The sequence below is a fragment of the Pseudophryne corroboree genome, unplaced genomic scaffold (genome assembly GCF_028390025.1).
Source record: "Pseudophryne corroboree isolate aPseCor3 unplaced genomic scaffold, aPseCor3.hap2 scaffold_2410, whole genome shotgun sequence".
NCBI classification, from domain to species: Eukaryota; Metazoa; Chordata; class Amphibia; order Anura; family Myobatrachidae; genus Pseudophryne; species Pseudophryne corroboree.
Genome location: NW_026969066.1, coordinates 26715 through 47596, shown reverse-complemented (window position 1 = coordinate 47596; position 20882 = coordinate 26715). Strand labels below are relative to the sequence as shown.

General features: G+C 46.1%; 1 protein-coding gene across 1 annotated transcript in view; it reads left to right on the top strand.

Moving 5' to 3' along the window:
- Positions 1-3683: 3683 nt before the first annotated feature.
- The window catches only part of LOC135011288 (minor histocompatibility antigen H13-like), a gene marked incomplete at its 5' end in the record, with an annotated part of 32321 nt that continues 15122 nt past the window's right edge, over positions 3684-20882 (top strand). Inside the window, 5 exons of the mRNA XM_063952446.1 lie at positions 3684-3842; positions 9587-9644; positions 9766-9849; positions 13991-14027; positions 14161-14263. Of these exons, the coding sequence (XP_063808516.1) occupies positions 3684-3842; positions 9587-9644; positions 9766-9849; positions 13991-14027; positions 14161-14263 (441 nt within the window). The remainder of the gene's footprint in view (positions 3843-9586; positions 9645-9765; positions 9850-13990; positions 14028-14160; positions 14264-20882) is intronic.

Genomic DNA, 20882 nt, shown 5'->3' with positions numbered 1-20882 from the left:
TGGACAAATGGTCCGGATCGCATCTTCAGATGCATCGCTTAATAACCCTGTCTCCAAGAACCAGGGTGTCTCTACTGTGGTGGCTGCAGAGTGCCCATCTTCTGGAGGGCCGCAGGTTCGGCATACAGGACTGGGTCCTGGTGACCACGGATGCCAGCCTTCGAGGCTGGGGGGCAGTCACACGGGGAAGAAACTTCCAAGGACTATGGTCGAGTCAGGAGACTTCCCTTCACATAAATAGTCTGGAACTAAGGGCCATTTACAATGCCCTAAGTCAAGCAAAATCCCTGCTCCTACACCAGCCGGTGCTGATCCAGTCAGACAACATCACGGCAGTCGCCCATGTAAATCGACAGGGAGGCACAAGAAGCAGGATGGCAATGGCAGAAGCCACAAGAATTCTCCGATGGGCGGAGAATCATGTACTAGCACTGTCAGCAGTGTTCATTCCGGGAGTGGACAACTGGGAAGCAGACTTCCTCAGCAGACACGACCTCCACCCGGGAGAGTGGGGACTTCATCCAGAAGTCTTCCAGATGCTGGTAAACCGTTGGGAAAAACCACAGGTGGACATGATGGCGTCCCGCCTCAACAAAAAGTTAAAAAGATATTGCGCCAGGTCAAGGGATCCTCAGGCGATAGCTGTGGACGCTCTAGTGACACCGTGGGTGTACCAGTCGGTTATGTGTTCCCTCCTCTGCCTCTCATACCAAAGGTATTGAGAATAATAAGAAAGCGAGGAGTAAACACAATTCTCGTGGTTCCGGATTGGCCAAGACGAGCGTGGTACCCGGAACTTCAATAGATGATCTCAGAGGACCCGTGGCCTCTGCCGCTCAGACAGGACCTGCTACAGCAGGGGCCCTGTCTGTTCCAAGACTTACCGCGGCTGCGTTTGACGGCATGGCGGTTGAACGCCGGATCCTGAAGGAAAAGGGTATTCCAGAGGAAGTCATTCCTACGCTTATTAAAGCCAGGAAAGATGTTACGGCAAAGCATTATCACCGCATATGGCGGAAATATGTTGCATGGTGCGAGGCCAAAAAGGCCCCAACAGAGGAATTTCAACAAGGTCGATTTCTGCATTTCCTGCAAGCAGGAGTGAATATGGGCCTAAAACTAGGCTCCATTAAAGTTCAGATCTCGGCTCTGTCGATTTTCTTTCAAAAAGAACTAGCTTCAGTACCTGAAGTTCAGACATTTGTGAAAGGAGTGCTGCATATTCAGCCCCCGTTTGTGCCTCCTGTGGCACCTTGGGATCTCAACGTGGTGTTGAGTTTCTTAAAATCACATTGGTTTGAGCCACTAAAAACCGTGGATCTAAAATATCTCACGTGGAAAGTGGTCATGTTATTGGCCTTGGCTTCAGCCAGGCGAGTGTCAGAATTGGCGGCTTTATCATGTAAAAGCCCTTATCTGATTTTCCATATGGATAGGGCAGAATTGAGGACTCGTCCCCAGTTTCTCCCTAAGGTGGTGTCAGCGTTTCACCTGAACCAGCCTATTGTGGTGCCTGCGGCTACTAGGGATTTGGAGGACTCCAAGTTGCTAGACGTTGTCAGGGCCCTGAAAATATGTTTCCAGGACGGCTGGAGTCAGAAAATCTGACTCGCTGTTTATCCTGTATGCACCCAACAAGCTGGGTGCTCCTGCTTCTAAGCAGACTATTGCTCGCTGGATTTGTAGTACAATTCAGCTTGCACATTCTGTGGCAGGCCTGCCACAGCCAAAATCTGTAAATGCCCATTCCACAAGGAAGGTGGGCTCATCTTGGGCGGCTGCCCGAGGGGTCTCGGCTTTACAACTTTGCCGAGCAGCTACTTGGTCAGGGGCAAACACGTTTGCAAAATTCTACAAATTTGATACCCTGGCTGAGGAGGACCTGGAGTTCTCTCATTCGGTGCTGCAGAGTCATCCGCACTCTCCCGCCCGTTTGGGATCTTTGGTATAATCCCCATGGTCCTTACGGAGTTCCCAGCATCCACTAGGACGTCAGAGAAAATAAGAATTTACTCACCGGTAATTCTATTTCTCGTAGTCCGTAGTGGATGCTGGGCGTCCATCCCAAGTGCGGATTGTCTGCAATACTTGTAAATAGTTATTGCTAACTAAAGGGTTATTGTTGAGCCATCTGTTGAGAGGCTCAGTTGTTTTCATACTGTCAAACTGGATATAGTATCACGAGTTGTACGGTGTGATTGGTGTGGCTGGTATGAGTCTTACCCGGGATTCAAAATCCTTCCTTATTATGTCAGCTCGTCCGGGCACAGTGTCCTAACTGAGGCTTGGAGGAGGGTCATGGTGGGAGGAGCCAGTGCACACCAGGTAGTCATAAATTTTTCTAGAGTGCCCAGCCTCCTTCGGAGCCCGCTGTTCCCCATGGTCCTTACGGAGTTCCCAGCATCCACTACGGACTACGAGAAATAGAATTACCGGTGAGTAAATTCTTCTTTTTTTTTTTTTTTTTTTTTGTGGTATAAATATAACCCCTATTATGGTCTCTAATTCAGTGTATTTCAGTGACTGATGTATACCGGAAATACTTTCTCATTCATTTACTATGAGCCATGAATGTAGTGTAAGGTCATCCAATAATGGTTTAATAAAAAATATTTATTAGTGAATACAAAGTTTTACAAATAACCTGGGGTGTAAAGGTGCATACACACTTGCCGAGAAAATGAGCGACGTCACGCATTTTCCCCCTTCCTGAGCGACGTCACTCATTTTCTCGGCAAGTGTATATGCCGCCAGCAATGATTGATACGCGGCCCCGTGGGTCGGCAGTGCATGCATGCTCAATCTGGACTGTCGTCCAGAGCTCCATGCACAGCCAGCTGCTGTATGACGTCACTGAGCGATGTGAGCGGTCATATTGCTCAGTGTGTACGGGCGGCTGCCGACCGCCCAGCCCGGGAGAGGAAACACTAGACGACGTTGCTCATAGAGCGTGTATGCACCTCTAGCTTCATTACTCCCCGAGGAAATAAATGCAACAATCACAAGTGTATATAGTTAATAATTGAATCAGTAAAGTTACATTAAGCTTGCAGTGTTCACCACTGATTTTTTGGCATCCTTGGTTCCATCACTGTGTCAGATTAGCCATATTGCCAGACTAACAGAGGTCAGGTGATACTAATACGGTAATACACCTCTGACACACTAATTATGCACCGCCAATATTTCTAAGGCATTATATATTATCAGAAACGTAAATTAAACGGCTAATAAATGTGAATTAGATTTAATGAGTTTATTCTGTAATTCACGTTTATTAGTTGTTTAATTTACACAGCGCCGCCCAGTGGCCTAAATTGGAAAATATGTCGGGATTAAGGTGCCAGACCATAAATTGCTGGAAAATCTGTGGTGTGCCTGTATAACATAGCAAGAATTTGTTTTATCATATTCTAAGAGTTGTTTCTGAAGCAAATTAAAAAAAAACAACACTAAAAGTTCACAAATAAAACATAAGCAATACATACTAAAAAAAGTAGATAAAACAAAAATCATTCATAAAAGAATAAAATATAATTCTCACTTGAAGTGGTAAATGCAACCTGTTTCTCGGATTAGCAGCTGCATAGTTGTGATCATTCCTGTAGATGTTCCATTTGTCCTCCATTTTGTAATTGCATTGCATCATTTCAAGGCATTTTGTAATGAACAACTTGTCTTAGTGTGATGCCATTTTTCTTGTGCTCTCTTTCCAGCACTGGATTGCCAATAACCTATTTGGTTTGGCATTTGCTCTTAATGGGGTGGAGCTTCTGCATCTTAACAATGTCAGTACCGGTTGCATCCTGTTGGGGGGGCTCTTCGTCTACGACGTGTTCTGGGTGAGTAGTCAAGGGAGTATTAGTACAATAAGTAGGATTTATGGTCAGCTAGGGGTTTTCCCTAACCTTTTATTTCTCTAACGTCCTAGTGGATGCTGGGGACTCCGTCAGGACCATGGGGATTAGCGGCTCCACAGGAGACAGGGCACAAAAATAAAGCTTTAGGATCAGGTGGTGTGCACTGGCTCCTCCCCCTATGACCCTCCTCCAAGCCTCAGTTAGGTTTTTGTGCCCGTCCGAGCAGGGTGCAATCTAGGTGGCTCTCCTAAAGAGCTGCTTAGAAAAAGTTTTTAGGTTTTTTATTTTCAGTGAGTCCTGCTGGCAACAGGCTCACTGCATCGAGGGACTTAGGGGAGAGAAGTCAACTCACCTGCGTGCAGGATGGATTGGCTTCTTAGGCTACTGGACACCATTAGCTCCAGAGGGATCGAACACAGGCCCAGCCATGGAGTCCGGTCCCGGAGCCGCGCCGCCGACCCCCCTTGCAGATGCCGAAGATGGAAGAGGTCCAGAAGCAGGCGGCAGAAGACTTTTCAGTCTTCCTGAGGTAGCGCACAGCACTGCAGCTGTGCGCCATTGTTGTCAGCACACTTCACACAGCGGTCACGGAGGGTGCAGGGCGCTGGGGGGGCGCCCTGGGCAGCAATGTATAATACCTTTTTATGGCTAAAAAATACATCACATATAGCCCTTGAGGCTATATGGATGTATTTAACCCCTGCCAGATCTCACAAACTCCGGAGAAGAGCCCGCCGAAATAGGGGGCGGGGCTTATTCTCCTCAGCACACAGCGCCATTTTCCTGCTCAGCTCCGCTGTGAGGAAGGCTCCCAGGACTCTCCCCTGCACTGCACTACAAAAACAGGGTAAAACAGAGAGGGGGGGCACTTTTTTTGGCGATATTACTATATTTAAGCTGCTATAAGGATACAACACTTATATAGGGTTGTTCCCATATATATTATAGCGCTTGGGTGTGTGCTGGCAAACTCTCCCTCTGTCTCCCCAAAGGGCTAGTGGGGTCCTGTCTTCAATAGAGCATTCCCTGTGTGTCTGCTGTGTGTCGGTACGTGTGTGTCGACATGTATGAGGACGATGTTGGTGTGGAGGCAGAGCAATTGCCGGTAATGGTGATGTCACCCCCCAGGGAGTCGACACCGGAATGGATGGCTTTGTTTATGGAATTACGTGATAATGTCAGCACATTACAAAAATCAGTTGACGACATGAGACGGCCGGAAAACCAGTTAGTACCTGCCCAGGCGTCTCAGACACCGTCAGGGGCTGTAAAACGCCCTTTACCTCAGTCGGTCGACACAGACCCAGACACGGACACTGAATCTAGTGTCGACGGTGAAGAAACAAACGTATTTTCCAGTAGGGCCACACGTTATATGATCACGGCAATGAAGGAGGCTTTGCATATCTCTGATACTACAAGTACCACAAAAAGGGGTATTATGTGGGGGGTGAAAAAACTACCTGTAGTTTTTCCTGAATCAGAGGAATTGAATGATGTATGTGATGAAGCGTGGGTTAACCCAGATAGAAAAGTGCTAATTTCAAAAAAGTTATTGGCATTATACCCTTTCCCGCCAGAGGTTAGGGCGCGCTGGGAAACACCCCCTAAGGTGGATAAGGCGCTCACACGCTTATCAAAACAAGTGGCGTTACCGTCTCCTGATACGGCCGCCCTCAAGGATCCAGCTGATAGGAGGCTGGAAACTACCCTAAAAAGTATATACACACATACTGGTGTTATACTGCGACCAGCCATCGCCTCAGCCTGGATGTGCAGTGCTGGGGTGGTCTGGTCGGATTCCCTGACTGAAAATATTGATACCCTGGATAGGGACAGTATTTTACAGACTTTAGAGCAATTAAAGGATGCTTTTCTTTATATGCGAGATGCTCAGAGGGATATTTGCACTCTGGCATCGAGAGTAAGTGCGATGTCCATATCTGCCAGAAGAAGTTTATGGACACGACAGTGGTCAGGTGATGCGGATTCCAAACGGCATATGGAAGTATTGCCGTATAAAGGGGAGGAATTATTTGGCGTCGGTCTATCGGATTTGGTGGCCACGGCAACTGCCGGGAAATCCACCTTTTTACCTCAGACCCCCTCCCAACAGAAAAAGACACCGTCTTTTCAGCCGCAGTCCTTTCGGTCCTATAAGAAGCGGGCAAAAGGACAGTCATATCTGCCCCGAGGCAGAGGAAAGGGTAAGAGAGGGCAGCAAGCAGCTCCTTCCCAGGAACAGAAGCCCTCCGCGGGTTCTGCAAAGCCCTCAGCATGACGCTGGGGCTTTACAAGCGGACTCAGGAACGGTGGGGGGTCGACTCAAGAATTTCAGCGCGCAGTGGGCTTGCTCACAGGTGGACCCCTGGATCCTGCAGGTAGTATCTCAGGGTTACAGGTTGGAATTCGAGAAGTCTCCCCCTCGCCGGTTCCTAAAGTCTGCTTTGCCAACGTCTCCCTCAGACAGGGCGACGGTATTGGAAGCCATTCACAAGCTGTTTTCACAGCAGGTGATAGTCAAGGTACCCCTCCTACAACAGGAAAAGGGGTATTACTCCACGCTATTTGTGGTACCGAAGCCGGACGGCTCGGTAAGACCTATTCTAAATCTGAAATCTTTGAACCTGTACATACAAAAATTCAAGTTCAAGATGGAATCACTCAGAGCAGTGATAGCGAATCTGGAAGAAGGGGACTTTATGGTGTCCCTGGACATAAAAGATGCTTACCTGCATGTCCCAATTTGCCCTTCACATCAAGGGTACCTCAGGTTCGTGGTGCAAAACTGTCATTATCAGTTTCAGACGCTGCCGTTTGGATTGTCCACGGCACCTCGGGTCTTTACCAAGGTAATGGCCGAAATGATGATTCTTCTGCGAAGAAGAGGCGTCTTAATTATCCCTTACTTGGACGATCTCCTGATAAGGGCAAGGTCCAGAGAACAGCTGGAGGACGGAGTAGCACTAACCCAAGTAGTGCTGCAACAACACGGGTGGATTCTGATTTTTCCAAAATCTCAGTTGACCCCGACAACACGTCTGCTGTCCCTGGGAATGATTCTGGACACGGTTCAGAAAAAGGTGTTTCTTCCGGAGGAGAAAGCCAAGGAGTTATCCGAACTTGTCAGGAACCTCCTAAAACCAGGAAAAGTGTCTGTGCATCAATGCACAAGAGTCCTGGGAAAGATGGTGGCTTCTTACGAAGCAATCCCATTCGGCAGATTCCACGCACGAACTTTTCAGTGGGATCTGCTGGACAAATGGTCCGGATCGCATCTGCAGATGCATCAGCGGATAACCTTATCGCCACGGACAAGGGTGTCTCTTCTGTGGTGGTTGCAGAGTGCTCATCTGTTAGAAGGCCGCAGATTCGGCATACAGGACTGGGTCCTGGTGACCACGGATGCCAGTCTGAGAGGCTGGGGAGCGGTCACACAGGGAAGAAACTTCCAGGGAGTATGGTCAAGCCTGGAGATGTCTCTTCACATAAATATACTGGAGCTAAGAGCGATTTACAATGCTCTAAGCCTGGCAAAACCCCTGCTTCAGGGTCAGCCGGTGTTGATCCAGTCGGACAACATCACGGCAGTCGCCCACGTAAACAGACAGGGCGGCACAAGAAGCAGGAGAGCAGTGGCAGAAGCTGCAAGGATTCTTCGCTGGGCGGAAGATCATGTGATAGCACTGTCAGCAGTGTTCATTCCGGGAGTGGACAACTGGGAAGCAGACTTCCTCAGCAGACACGATCTACACCCGGGAGAGTGGGGACTTCATCCAGAAGTCTTCCACATGATTGTGAACCGTTGGGAAAAACCAAAGGTGGATATGATGGCGTCTCGCCTCAACAAAAAACTGGACAGGTATTGCGCCAGGTCAAGAGACCCTCAGGCAATAGCTGTGGGACGCTCTGGTAACACCGTGGGTGTTCCAGTCAGTGTATGTGTTTCCTCCTCTGCCTCTCATACCCAAAGTACTGAGAATTATACGGCAAAGGGGAGTAAGAACGATACTCGTGGCTCCGGATTGGCCAAGAAGAACTTGGTACCCGGAACTTCAGGAGATGCTCACGGAAAATCCGTGGCCTCTACCTCTAAGACGGGACCTGATTCAGCAGGGACCGTGTCTATTCCAAGACTTACCGCGGCTGCGTTTGACGGCGTGGCGGTTGAACGCCGAATTCTAAGGGAAAAAGGCATTCCAGAAGAGGTCATTCCTACACTGGTTAAAGCCAGGAAGGAGGTGACTGCACAACATTATCACCGCATTTGGAGAAAATATGTTGCGTGGTGTGAGGCCAGGAAGGCCCCCACGGAGGAATTTCAATTGGGTCGATTCCTACATTTCCTGCAAACAGGATTGTCTATGGGCCTCAAGTTGGGGTCCATTAAGGTTCAAATTTCGGCCCTGTCGATTTTCTTCCAGAAAGAATTGGCTTCAGTTCCTGAAGTCCAGACTTTTGTAAAAGGAGTACTACATATACAGCCCCCGGTTGTGCCCCCAGTGGCTCCGTGGGACCTTAATGTAGTTTTGGATTTTCTCAAATCCCATTGGTTTGAGCCACTCAAATCGGCGGATTTGAAATATCTTACATGGAAAGTAACCATGCTACTGGCCCTGGCTTCAGCCAGGAGAGTGTCAGAATTGGCGGCTTTATCGTATAAAAGCCCATATCTGATTTTCCATTCGGACAGGGCAGAACTGCAGACGCGTCCTCATTTTCTGCCTAAGGTGGTGTCAGCGTTTCACCTGAACCAGCCTATTGTGGTGCCTGCGGCTACTAGCGATTTGGAGGATTCCAAGTTGCTGGACGTTGTCAGGGCATTGAAAATATATATTTCAAGGACGGCTGGAGTCAGAAAATCTGACTCGCTGTTTATACTGTATGCACCCAACAAGCTGGGTGCTCCTGCTTCTAAGCAGACGATTGCTCGTTGGATTTGTAGCACAATTCAACTTGCACATTCTGTGGCAGGCCTGCCACAGCCTAAATCTGTCAAGGCCCATTCCACAAGGAAGGTGGGCTCATCCTGGGCGGCTGCCCGAGGGGTCTCGGCATTACAACTCTGCCGAGCAGCTACGTGGTCGGGGGAGAACACGTTTGTAAAATTCTACAAATTTGATACCCTGGCTAAAGAGGACCTTGAGTTCTCTCATTCGGTGCTGCAGAGTCATCCGCACTCTCCCGCCCGTTTGGGAGCTTTGGTATAATCCCCATGGTCCTGACGGAGTCCCCAGCATCCACTAGGACGTTAGAGAAAATAAGATTTTACTTACCGATAAATCTATTTCTCGTAGTCCGTAGTGGATGCTGGGCGCCCATCCCAAGTGCGGATTGTCTGCAATACTTGTACATAGTTATTGTTACAAAAAAATCGGGTTGTTCTTGTTGTGAGCCGTCTGTTCAGAGGCTCCTACGTTGTCATACTGTTAACTGGGTTCAGATCACAAGTTGTACGGTGTGATTGGTGTGGCTAGTATGAGTCTTACCCGGGATTCAAAATCCTTCCTTATTGTGTACGCTCGTCCGGGCACAGTATCCTAACTGAGGCTTGGAGGAGGGTCATAGGGGGAGGAGCCAGTGCACACCACCTGATCCTAAAGCTTTATTTTTGTGCCCTGTCTCCTGCGGAGCCGCTAATCCCCATGGTCCTGACGGAGTCCCCAGCATCCACTACGGACTACGAGAAATAGATTTATCGGTAAGTAAAATCTTATTTTTCTTAGGTGTTTGGGACCAATGTCATGGTGACTGTGGCAAAGTCTTTTGAGGCACCAATAAAATGTAAGTATCTTGCACCAATTATCCCTGCTCATATCATCCTGTCGGACAGCACCTCCACCATTTTATATAATCTCTGTATTTGTTTTCCAACTTGCTCATTCATTCTTGTATTTTTCCTCAGTGGTTTTCCCTCAGGACCTGTTAGAGAGAGGACTTGAAGCCAGCAATTTTGCCATGTTAGGGCTTGGTGATATTGTCATACCAGGTGAGACCCTTAGATGGCACTAATCAGCGGAAACATGTGTATATGTATATGTGTGTGTGTATATATATATATATATATATATACTGCTCAAAAAAATAAAGGGAACACTAAAATAACACATCCTTGATCTGAATGAATGAAATTTCTTATTAAATACTTTGTTCTTTACATAGTTGAATGTGCTGACAACAAAAACGCACAAAAATTATCAATGGAAATCAAATTTATTAACCCATGGAGGTCTGGATTTGGAGTCACCCTCAAAATTAAAGTGGAAAAACACACTACAGGCTGATCCAACTTTGATGTAATGTCCTTAAAACAAGTCAAAATGAGGCTCAGTAGTGTGTGTGGCCTCCACGTGCCTGTATGACCTCCCTACAACGCCTGGGCATGCTCCTGATGAGGTGGCGGATGGTCTCCTGAGGGATCTCCTCCCAGACCTGGACTAAAGCATCCGCCAACTCCTGGACAGTCTGTGGTGCAACGTAGCGTTGGTGGATGGAGCGAGACATGATGTCCCAGTTGTGCTCAATTGGATTCAGGTCTGGGGAACGGGCGGGCCAGTCCATAGCATCAATGCCTTTGTCTTGCAGAAACTGCTGACACACTCCAGCCACATGAGGTCTAGCATTTTCTTGCATTAGGAGGAACCCAGGGCCAACTTCACCAGCATATGGTCTCACAAGGGGTCTGAGGATCTCATCTCGGTACCTAATGGCAGTCAGGCTACTTCTGGCGAGCACATGGAGGGCTGTGCGGCCCCCCAAAGAAATGCCACCCCACACCATTACTGACCCACTGCCAAACCGGTCATGCTGGAGGATGTTGCAGGCAGCAGAACGTTCTCCTTGGCGTCTCCAGACTCTGTCACATCTGTCACGTGCTCAGTGAGAACCTGCTTTCATCTGTGAAGAGCACAGGGCACCAGTGGCGAATTTGCCAATCTTGGTGTTCTCTGGCAAATGCCAAACGTCCTGCACGGTGTTGTGCTGTAAGCACCACCCCCACCTGTGGACTTCGGGCCCTCATACCACCCTCATGGAGTCTGTTTCTGATCGTTTGAGTAGACATATGCTCATTTGTGGCTTGCTGGAGGTCATTTTGCAGGGCTCTGGCAGTGCTCCTCCTGTTCCTCCTTGCACAAAGGCAGAGGTAGCGGTCCTGCTGCTGGGTTGTTGCCCTCCTACGGCCTCCTCCACGTCTCCTGATGTACTGGCCTGTCTCCTGGTAGCGCCTCCATGCTCTGGACACTACGCTGACAGACACAGCAAACCTTCTTGCCACAGCTCGCATTGATGTGCCATCCTGGATGAGCTGCACTACCTGAGCCACTTGTGTGGGTTGTAGGGAGGTCATACAGGCACGTGGAGGCCACACACACTACTCAGCCTCATTTTGACTTGTTTTAAGGACATTACATCAAAGTTGGGTCAGCCTGTAGTGCGTTTTTCCACTTTAATTTTGAGGGTGACTCCAAATCCAGACCTCCATGGGTTAATAAATTTGATTTCCATTTATAATTTTTGTGTGATTTTGTTGTCAGCACATTCAACTATGTAAAGAACAAAGTATTTAATAAGAATATTTCATTCATTCAGATCTAGGATGTGTTATTTTAGTGTTCCCTTTATTTTTTTGAGCAGTGTATATCAACAAAGAATTATATATATATATATATATATATATATATATATATATATATAACCATATTGCGCTATAATAATTTGCCTTAGACCCAAAATGTCCTTGGGGAAGGTCAGCTGCTATTCTCCAAATAGGTCCTCCTGCCAGTCGAGAACCAGGCGGTTAACAATGTAGATGGTTGTATGGAGAGCGCTCACAACAGGTAGTAGTGTCTCTTTAACTTTTTTCTCTTTAGGATAGTCCTTCAATTTGGGATTTGATCACGAGAAGATGGATAATTCTGCAAAATACCCTCTCACCAGATTCACCCAGATAACAGCATCACTCGTTAATTAAAACTTCCATGAAATTTATTATTAATCAAATCTTTTCTTCTTTTTAAAATGAATGACTCTTACATCAATATTAACATTCGTGGGATAAGGTCTTAATGGCACTGCTGTCTACCCCAGCCGGGGAGGAGCTCCTATGACAGCCCGTCCAACCCAAAGGTTAAATCACCCAACGCGTTTCGTCTAACAGACTTCCTCAGGGGTGTTTTTTATATGTAAGAGCGATGTCTTAATTGTGAAAATAAATGGGACAAACCCATATAGCTTATCCCAGTATTAAAATCCTATAATTAGTATGAACCAGTGTAGAATATTTCCAGATCTCTTGTAGCTAACGTACAGAACCGTTCGGACTTGGTGTGAACAGCCTTTATTTTTTATTAGCTGCAATACTGGAGCTTGTGTCCTCTGCACAGTCCTCACTCTGAGCAGCAGACAGCAGTGCCATTAAGACCTTATCCAACGAATGTTAATATTGATGTAAGAGTCATTCATTTTAAAAAGAAGAAAAGATTTTATTAATAATAAATTTCATGGAAGTTTTAATTAACGAGTGATGCTGTTATCTGGGTGAATCTGGTGAGAGGGTATATTGCAGAATTATCCATCTTCTCGTGATCAAATCCCAAATTGAAGGACTACCCTAAAGAGAAAAAAGTTAAAGAGACACTACTACCTGTTGTGAGTGCTCTCTATACAACCATCTGTGTGTATATATATATATATATATATATATATATATATATATATATATATATATATATATATATATATATATATATATAAATATATATATATATATATATATATATATATATATATAAATAAATAAACAAAAACAATAACCAATTGCGCTTGGTATAACTTTAAAACACTCAGATTTTAGTATTTCCAGTAGCTGTTCTTCCACGGTGTGGATTCTTATAACTGGTATCACCTGCAAGTATACCCTCACACCAGAGAACACACCCGAACAAAAAGACGGCCAGAATGGCCTAAATTAGATATGATACCAATTTGTTTTTATTAAAAAACATATAGAATTCCATAAATTCATATGAACATTTTTTTTACAGATAAAAGGTTCCATACATTCATATAAACATTCTTAAAAGAAAAACATCCAGATTTCTTTTAAGAATGTTTATATGAATGTATGGAACCTTTTATCTGTAAAAAAAATGTTCATATGAATTTATGGAATTCTATATGTTTTTTAATAAAAACAAATTGGTATCATATCTAATTTAGGCCATTCTGGCCGTCTTTTTGTTCGGGTGTGTTCTCTGGTGTGAGGGTATACTTGCAGGTGATACCAGTTATAAGAATCCACACCGTGGAAGAACAGCTACTGGAAATACTAAAATCTGAGTGTTTTAAAGTTATACCAAGCGCAATTGGTTATTGTTTTTGTTTATGTTATTCTTTGAAAGTTCACTAACAGGGACTTTCTCCATATTGCTGCTGGTGGGTTGAGCGCGGGGTGGAAGACATTTTTTTGTATATATATATATATATATATATATATATATATATATATATAATGTATTATTTTTATGCAGCCTCTCTTGCCATGTATAACACAAATAGTGACCAGCTTTATATTAAATAAAGTTTAATAGACTGCACATGCAGTAAAATAGAGGGGGTGGTGTATGAGAAACAAAAGATGGGGGTTTAGGGGGGTTAGATTTTAAATTTTGATGATCAATCAAGTGTGATTATTAAGAGGCAAGGGTATGCAAATATTTTGATAGGCAACCCAATGCTCCCACATCTTAACAAAAGACTGTACCAAGTGAATGATAACTGATAAATACTAAATATAGGGTATATGTTCCACATTCTATTTAAAACTGCAGAGATGGATGATGTTGCTGGTGGCTTCCAGCCCGTGCTAACTGGCAGGAGGCATCAGAGATGTGTTGGAAAAGTTTAAATTGGAGCTTTGTTGTCCAGGGGGTTGCAGGGGAAATAGAATTTGGCGTGAGCTGAGATTAGTTTAAAGAGTGGAATGTATTAAATTTATTGCAGTCATTCAAAACTCTTGAAGTGTCCTAATTGGAGGAAAGTCACAGGTGCTGTACAACCCATCCAGCACATTATATCATGGATAATGCTGTGCAGCCTGATTATTACATGTTCATTTCTCCTCTTATCAGGTATCTTCATTGCATTGTTACTCCGTTTTGATATCAGGTGAGTGCTGGTGTGTAGAAATAACTGAAGCTGTTATGGCTACAGTGTAGGTAGAACAAACGTAAGGAATCAATCAAAGAATGCAGGGGGTTGCTCAATAAATATAGACAAGTAACATTCTCCTCCTTTCCAGCTTGAAGAAGAATTCTCGCACGTATTTCTACACCAGCTTTTTGGCGTACATCTTTGGGCTGGCTCTGACCATCTTTGTGATGCACACCTTCAAACATGCTCAGGTGAGACCATACATTAATTTACATAAGTCCACTCCCAGATTTATCCAGTCACACTTCTTGGTGAAAGGGTTAAACCGGCACTAGATATGCTGTATCAAACCGGGGGAACGTGTCTTCCTTGGCGGTGCTTCCTGTGCCAGTGTGAACAGCAGTGTGGACTGTATACTACAAGTGACTCCACTTTCCATAGTTTAAGCTGGGTACACACACTGTACCGACTGAGCAGCTGATTCAGGTAAGCATATACACTTAGCGACCAGCCGCTCATTAGGTCATCCGAACGCTATAGCTGGGCAGGCATTTTAATTTGCCAGCCCTGCTTTTATGTCAGTCCTGCAGCCAGTGTTAACAAATATGTCTGCAGATATGCCAGGCATCAGCTGTGTTGCAGGGCTGACGCGATATGCTTTAGAACAGTGTTGTTCTTAGACATATCTCGTGTAGACACCCGCCAACACTCTAGCGATATATCGTTCGTTTACTCGAACAGATACCCAGCTTGAGAAGACAGCAGAAAATTAGATCTGGATACGTTGTCAGGGGCCCTCTGCAACTGTTCATAGAAAATCCCTGAAAATATCTAAAATCAGCTGCTAAATTGCTCTGATTTGGTCATGCAGTATGTGTTTTTCTCTTACGTCCCAGAGGATACTGGGGTCCATTTAGTACCATGGGGTATAGACGGGTCCACTTGGGCATTTTAAGAAATCAATAGTGTGCGCTGGCTCTTCCCTCTATGCCCCTCCTACCAGACTCCGTTTAGAAAATGTGTCCGGAGGAGCCGGTCACCCTTAGGGAAGCTCCTGAAGAGTTTTCTGCATTTATTTTCTGTTTGTTATTTTCAGGCAGGGCTGGTTGGCACCAGCCTGTCTGTCTTGTGGGACTTAGGGGGGAGAAACGGCCCAACCTCCTATAGGGTTAATGGTCCCGTTCCCCGCTGACATGACGCTGAGCTCCTGAGGGAACCATTTGCAAGCCTCACCACAGCGAGCGTACATTTCCACAGCATGCCGCCACCCCTAACAGAGCAAGAAGTAAGAACATTGGTGAGTAGGCAACCCGGTTAGCGGGTCGCCAACTGTAATGGCAGCATAAGGGTATGGAGCGCAGCGCTGACATGCAGGCTGCGTCTCTAGGCTCAGGACAACATGCTGTTTGTGTGTGTGTGTGTGTGTGTGTGCGCGCGCGTGCGCCGCTGTGAGGGGAGAGCTGAGCCATTAAAAACAATACCCACACTGGCAGTACAGCTTACAGGGGTTCTAACTCGCTGTTAAGCATCACAAACACCTCAGCCAGTATAATAAAACCGGGAAAGACTGCGCGCCATTAAGGGGGCGGGGCTTCACTATGAGCGGACCCAGCAGCTCACAGCGCCATTTTCCCTCTGCAGCTCACACTGACAAGACTGGCAGGGAAGCGCAGCACCTCCACAAGGACTCCACAATTCCTCAGCCGTACCAGGGGGTCATAGTAAGGGGGGCGGGGGAGCCGTGTTAGAATACTAAGCTCTTTAAGCTCTTATTAAGGGTGCTTAGTCTGCGACCCAGCTAAGCTTGTCATTAGCAAGAAGGGCGCTGTGTGGCTGGCTCCATCATACTCTGTCTCCCTAGAGGGGCTCTGTGTAGGTTACTTGTGCTTAACCTTTTCCTGTGTGTTTGGGTGTGATTTCACATTTACAATGTCAAAGGAGTGTGTTTCATGTACGGCAGAGTGTTTTTCTTCCCCAGGGGGGTCACTACAGTGTACTCGGGATAATACACATTCTCAGGCTAGTGGGTCCGAACCAGCATGGTTGGATTCACTAAAAGGGATGATCTCGACTATTTCTAATAAATTATCCCAGAATGAGAAAGAGACGCAATACTTAAGACAGTCTGTGGATGACCTGATTAATAAAGATTCAGGCACCACACCGGAGCCTCAGACCCCTACTATTTATTCACAAAAGTGTACACTGGCCCAAATCCTACAGGCTGACACTGATGACGATGTGTCAGACGCAGAGGAGGGTAAGGTGGACTCAGTGGGGGGGATGCAGCTCTGTCACAGGGGGTACAGGCTCTGATAGAAGCTATTAGAGACGTCCTGCAAATTCCTGATGAGGAGTCTTATTTTAATGTATAAAAGAAATCCTCTGCTACTTTTCCTGTATCAAAAGAGTTGAATTCTCTGTTAGAAGAATCCTGGGTTAATCCTGATAAGAAGTTTCAGATCCCTAAGAGATTACTCATATCCTTCCCTTTTCCTCAAGATGATAGGAAAAAATGGGAAAACCCATGATTGTTTACGCATCGGTATCTAGGTTGTCACGTAAGGTAGTCTTACCAGTCCCTGCGGCAGCCTCCTTAAAGGACGTGGCTGTCCGCAAAATTGAGACCACTCTCAAATCCCTGTACACAGCTGCCGGGGTGGCCCAGAGACCCACTATAGCTTGTGCATGGATCACTAGGGCCATTGCTAAATGGTCAGGTAATCTAATTGACGGGTTAGAGTCCTTATCCAGGGGGAAGATAATTTTACTCCTACAGCATATATAGGACTCTGCAAATTTTATTGTGGAGGCCATAAAAGAAATTGGCTTGCTCAATGCATGCACCACTGCCATGGCAGTGTCAACATGCAGGGGCTTGTGGCTAGGCCAGGTTCCTTGGGTCAAAGATCTTATCGCCCAGGGCTACAGACTGGAGTTTCAGGAACTCCCACCTCAGAGATTCTTCAAATCAGGCTTACCAGCTTTTCAGGAAGCAAGTATGACTTTACAGGAAGCAATTCAAAACCTGGTACAGACTCGGGTCATTGTTCCAGGTCCACTTCAGCTGCAAAACAAGGGTTATCATTCCAACCTGTTTGTGGCACTGAAACCGGACGGTTCGGTAAGGCCCATTTTAAACCTCAAGTCACTGAACCCGTACTTACAGGTGTTTAAGTTCAAGATGGAGTCTCTGAGAGCGGTGATCTCAGGTCTGGAGGAGTGGGAATTCCTGGTGTCTCTGGATATCAAAAATGCGTACCTTCATATTCCGATTTGGCCGCCTTATCAGGCTTATCTAAGGTTTGCATTACTGGACTGTCACTACCAGTTCCAGGCCCTGGCATTTAGCCTTTCAACGGCACCGTTCACCAAGGTAATGGCAGAGATAATGTTTCTCCTCGGCATACGAGGAGTGAATATAATACCGTGTGAATATAATGGACGATCTGATAAAAGACAACCTCTCCTCATCCAGGGAGAGGTTGTTGGACAACATTGCCCTCTCAACCCGACTACTCCAGGATCATGGGTGGATTCTGAACCTACCAAAATCTCACCTGGAACCAACATGGAAGCTTCCGTTCCTGGGGATGATACTGGATACGGAGGCACAGAAGGTATTCCTTCTGTTAGAAAAGGCATTGGTAATCCAGTCGATGGTTCGGGATGTTCTAAAACCAACCCGGATATAGGTGCATCTATGCATTCGCCTTCTGGGGATGGTAGCCTCTTACGAGGCACTGCAGTACGGAAGGTTTCACGCAAGGCCCTTCCAGCTGGATCTGTTGGACAAATGGTCCGGATCGCATCTTCACATGTACCAGAGGATACGTCTGTCGCCAAAGACCAGGATTTCTCTTCTGTGGTGGCTTCAGACTTCTCACTTGACCGAGGGCCGAAGGTTCGGGATTCAAAATTGGATTCTGCTAACTACAGACGCAAGCCTCAGAGGGTGGGGAACAGTCACCAAAGGGGAACAGTTCCAAGGAAAATGGTCAAGTCAGGAAACCATTCTTCCAATCAACATTCTGGAACTAAGGGCCATATACAACGCCCTTCTACAGGCATCACATCTTCTTCAAGATCACGCCATTCAGGTTCAGTCGGACAATGTGATGGCGGTAACGCACAGAAATTGACAGGGCGGAACGCAGAGCAGCAATGTCAGAGGTAACAAGAATTCTCCTCTGGGCAGAAAGACATGCTGTGGCGTTGTCAGCAATCTTCATTCCGGGAGTAGACAACTGGGAAGCAGACTTCCTCAGCAGACACGTCCTCCACCCAGGGGAGTGGGGCCTTCACCTGGAGGTGTTCAGGTGCTTGACACGTCGGTGGGGAATTCCACAAATCGACATGATGGCCTCTCGTCTCAACAAGAAGGTCAAGCGGTATTGTTCCAGGTCGAGATACCCACAGGCAGTGGCGGTGGACGCTCTGGTGACTCCATGGGTCTACCAGATGGTGTACGTGTTTCCACCACTTCCATTGATCCCAAGAATTCTCAAAAGAATAAAAAGGGAAAAAGATTCAAGCAATTCTCATTGCTCCGGACTGGCCAAGAAGGGCCTGGTACACGGATCTACTGGAGGTGCTCTTAGAGGATCTGTGGCCACTGCCTCTTTGTGAGGATCTTCTACAACAGGGGCCGTTCGTCTATCAAGACTTATCACGGCTACGTTTGACGGCATGGAAGTTAAGGGATACCGGACAGGGTTATTCCAACCTTGATTCAAGCCAGAAAGGGGGTAACGTCTAAACATTACCACTGTATTGGAAAAAAATACGTCTCTTGGTGTGAGAACAGGTAATTTCCTACGGTGGAATTTCAACTGTGATATTTTCTGCTTTTTCTGCAGTCAGGTGTGGATGTGGGCCTACGTTTGGGCTCCATAAAAGTCCAGATTTCAGCCTTATCCATTTTCTTCCAGAAACAATTGGCTTCTCTCACTGAGGTTCAGACATTTTTGAAGGGGGTTCTGCACATCCTACCGCCCTTTGTGCCTCCTACGGCACCTTGGGATCTCAACGTGGTGTTGTAGTTCCTACAATCGGAGTGGTTTGAGCCTTTACAGGAGGTTGACGTAACGTTTCTTACGTGGAAGACATTCACACTGTTGGCCTTGGCTTCAGCAAGACATGTGTCTGAGCTGGGGGCGTTACCTCACAAAAGCCCCTATTTAATTTTTCATGAAGATAGAGCTGAACTCAGAACTCGTCAGGTGGTGTCTGCGTTTCATATCAACCAACCTATTGTGGTTCCAGTGTTTACCGACACCTCTGCTACTTCAAATTCCTTGGATGTTGTGAGGGCTTTCAAGATCTATGTGAAGCGGACAGCTCGTCACAGAAAATCGGACTCGCTGTTTGTTCTCTATGAACCCAATAAAATTGGGTGTGCTGCTTCAAAGCAGTCTATTGCTCGCTGGATCAGGCTTACTAGCCAGCATGCTTATTCTACGGCAGGTTTGTCCGTTCCAAGATCTGTACAGGCCCACTCTACTAGGTCGGTGGTTTCCGCCCAGGGTTTCTCGGCTTTACATCTCTGCCGAGCATCTACTTGGTCAGGTTCGAACACGTTTGCTAAATTCTACAAGTTCGATACTTTGGCCTCTGAGGACCTTCAGTTTGGTCAGTCAGTTCTGCAAGACCCTCAGCACTCTCCCATCTGGTTTGGGAGCTTTGGTACATTCCCATAGTACAAAATGGACTCCAGTATCCTCTAGGATGTAAGAGAAAATAGGATTTTAATTACCTACTGGTAAATCTTTTTTTCTCGTAGTCCGTAGAGGATACTGGGCGCCCGCCCGGTGCTTCGTGTTTTCCTGCACTATTACTTGGTTAAGTATTGTTGTTGGTTCAGCTGTTGCTGTTCCTGTTCAAGTTGGGTTAGCATGGCTTTCCTCTTGTTTTGTGTGTGCTGGTTCGAATCTCACCACTGTCCTTTTAAATCCTTCTCTCAAAGTATGTCCGTCTCCTCAGGCACAGTTTCTAGACTGGTAGGAGGGGCATAGAGGGAGGAGCCAGCGCACACTATTGATTTCTTAAAGTGCCCAAGGCTCCTAGTGGATCTGTCTATACCCCATGGTACTAAATGGACCCCAGTATCCTCTATGGACTACGAGAAAAGGATTTACCGGTAGGTAATTAAAATCCTATTATTTCGTCCCTGATGGGGAAATATGGCACTGTACAATGAAAATGGACGAGACACATGTTTTATTGCAGAGTTATGGTGTAACACAATAAAAGTAATTCTTCACCACGGTTTAGTCCTTTTTTTTATTTTATTTTTTTATTCATTTGTTCATTCTTATGCTGTTTTCACAGTGTTTTCACAGTGTACAGCACCATATCTCAACTATCGGCAACATTTTACACCTACTTTTTTTTTTTTTTTTTTTGCAGAATCCATATTCCCATATCCTAATTAGACTACCAAATTTGGTGACATTCTGATTGTTAGAGCAAGCTATAGACTGCTCTGAATAGGGAAAGTTTAATTGTAGCCACCCTATAAATAATGTGTGTTTGTATAATAGTAAAGCTACAGAAGTACAGCTATGTCCTCATACATCTTGCCTCAATACGCAACACTGCGGACAGCGGGAGATGCCCGGTGTGAGTGAGCTGACAGGTCCTGTGCAACTCCGCTATCATCAGGCATCTTTTTGGCAAAAAATGCGTCTTATTTGCGTCACCTATACGGATAAGATACACAAGCAGCTTTTGATTAAAATGATTTGTGGCACACCTATTCTGTGTGCGACTGTGGCTATATCTACATCCAAAATGCTATGTTACAGTGTTTTCTACGAAAACACTGTTGCGTAGCATTTGATATGCAGCTACAGCCGCGGTCACACACAG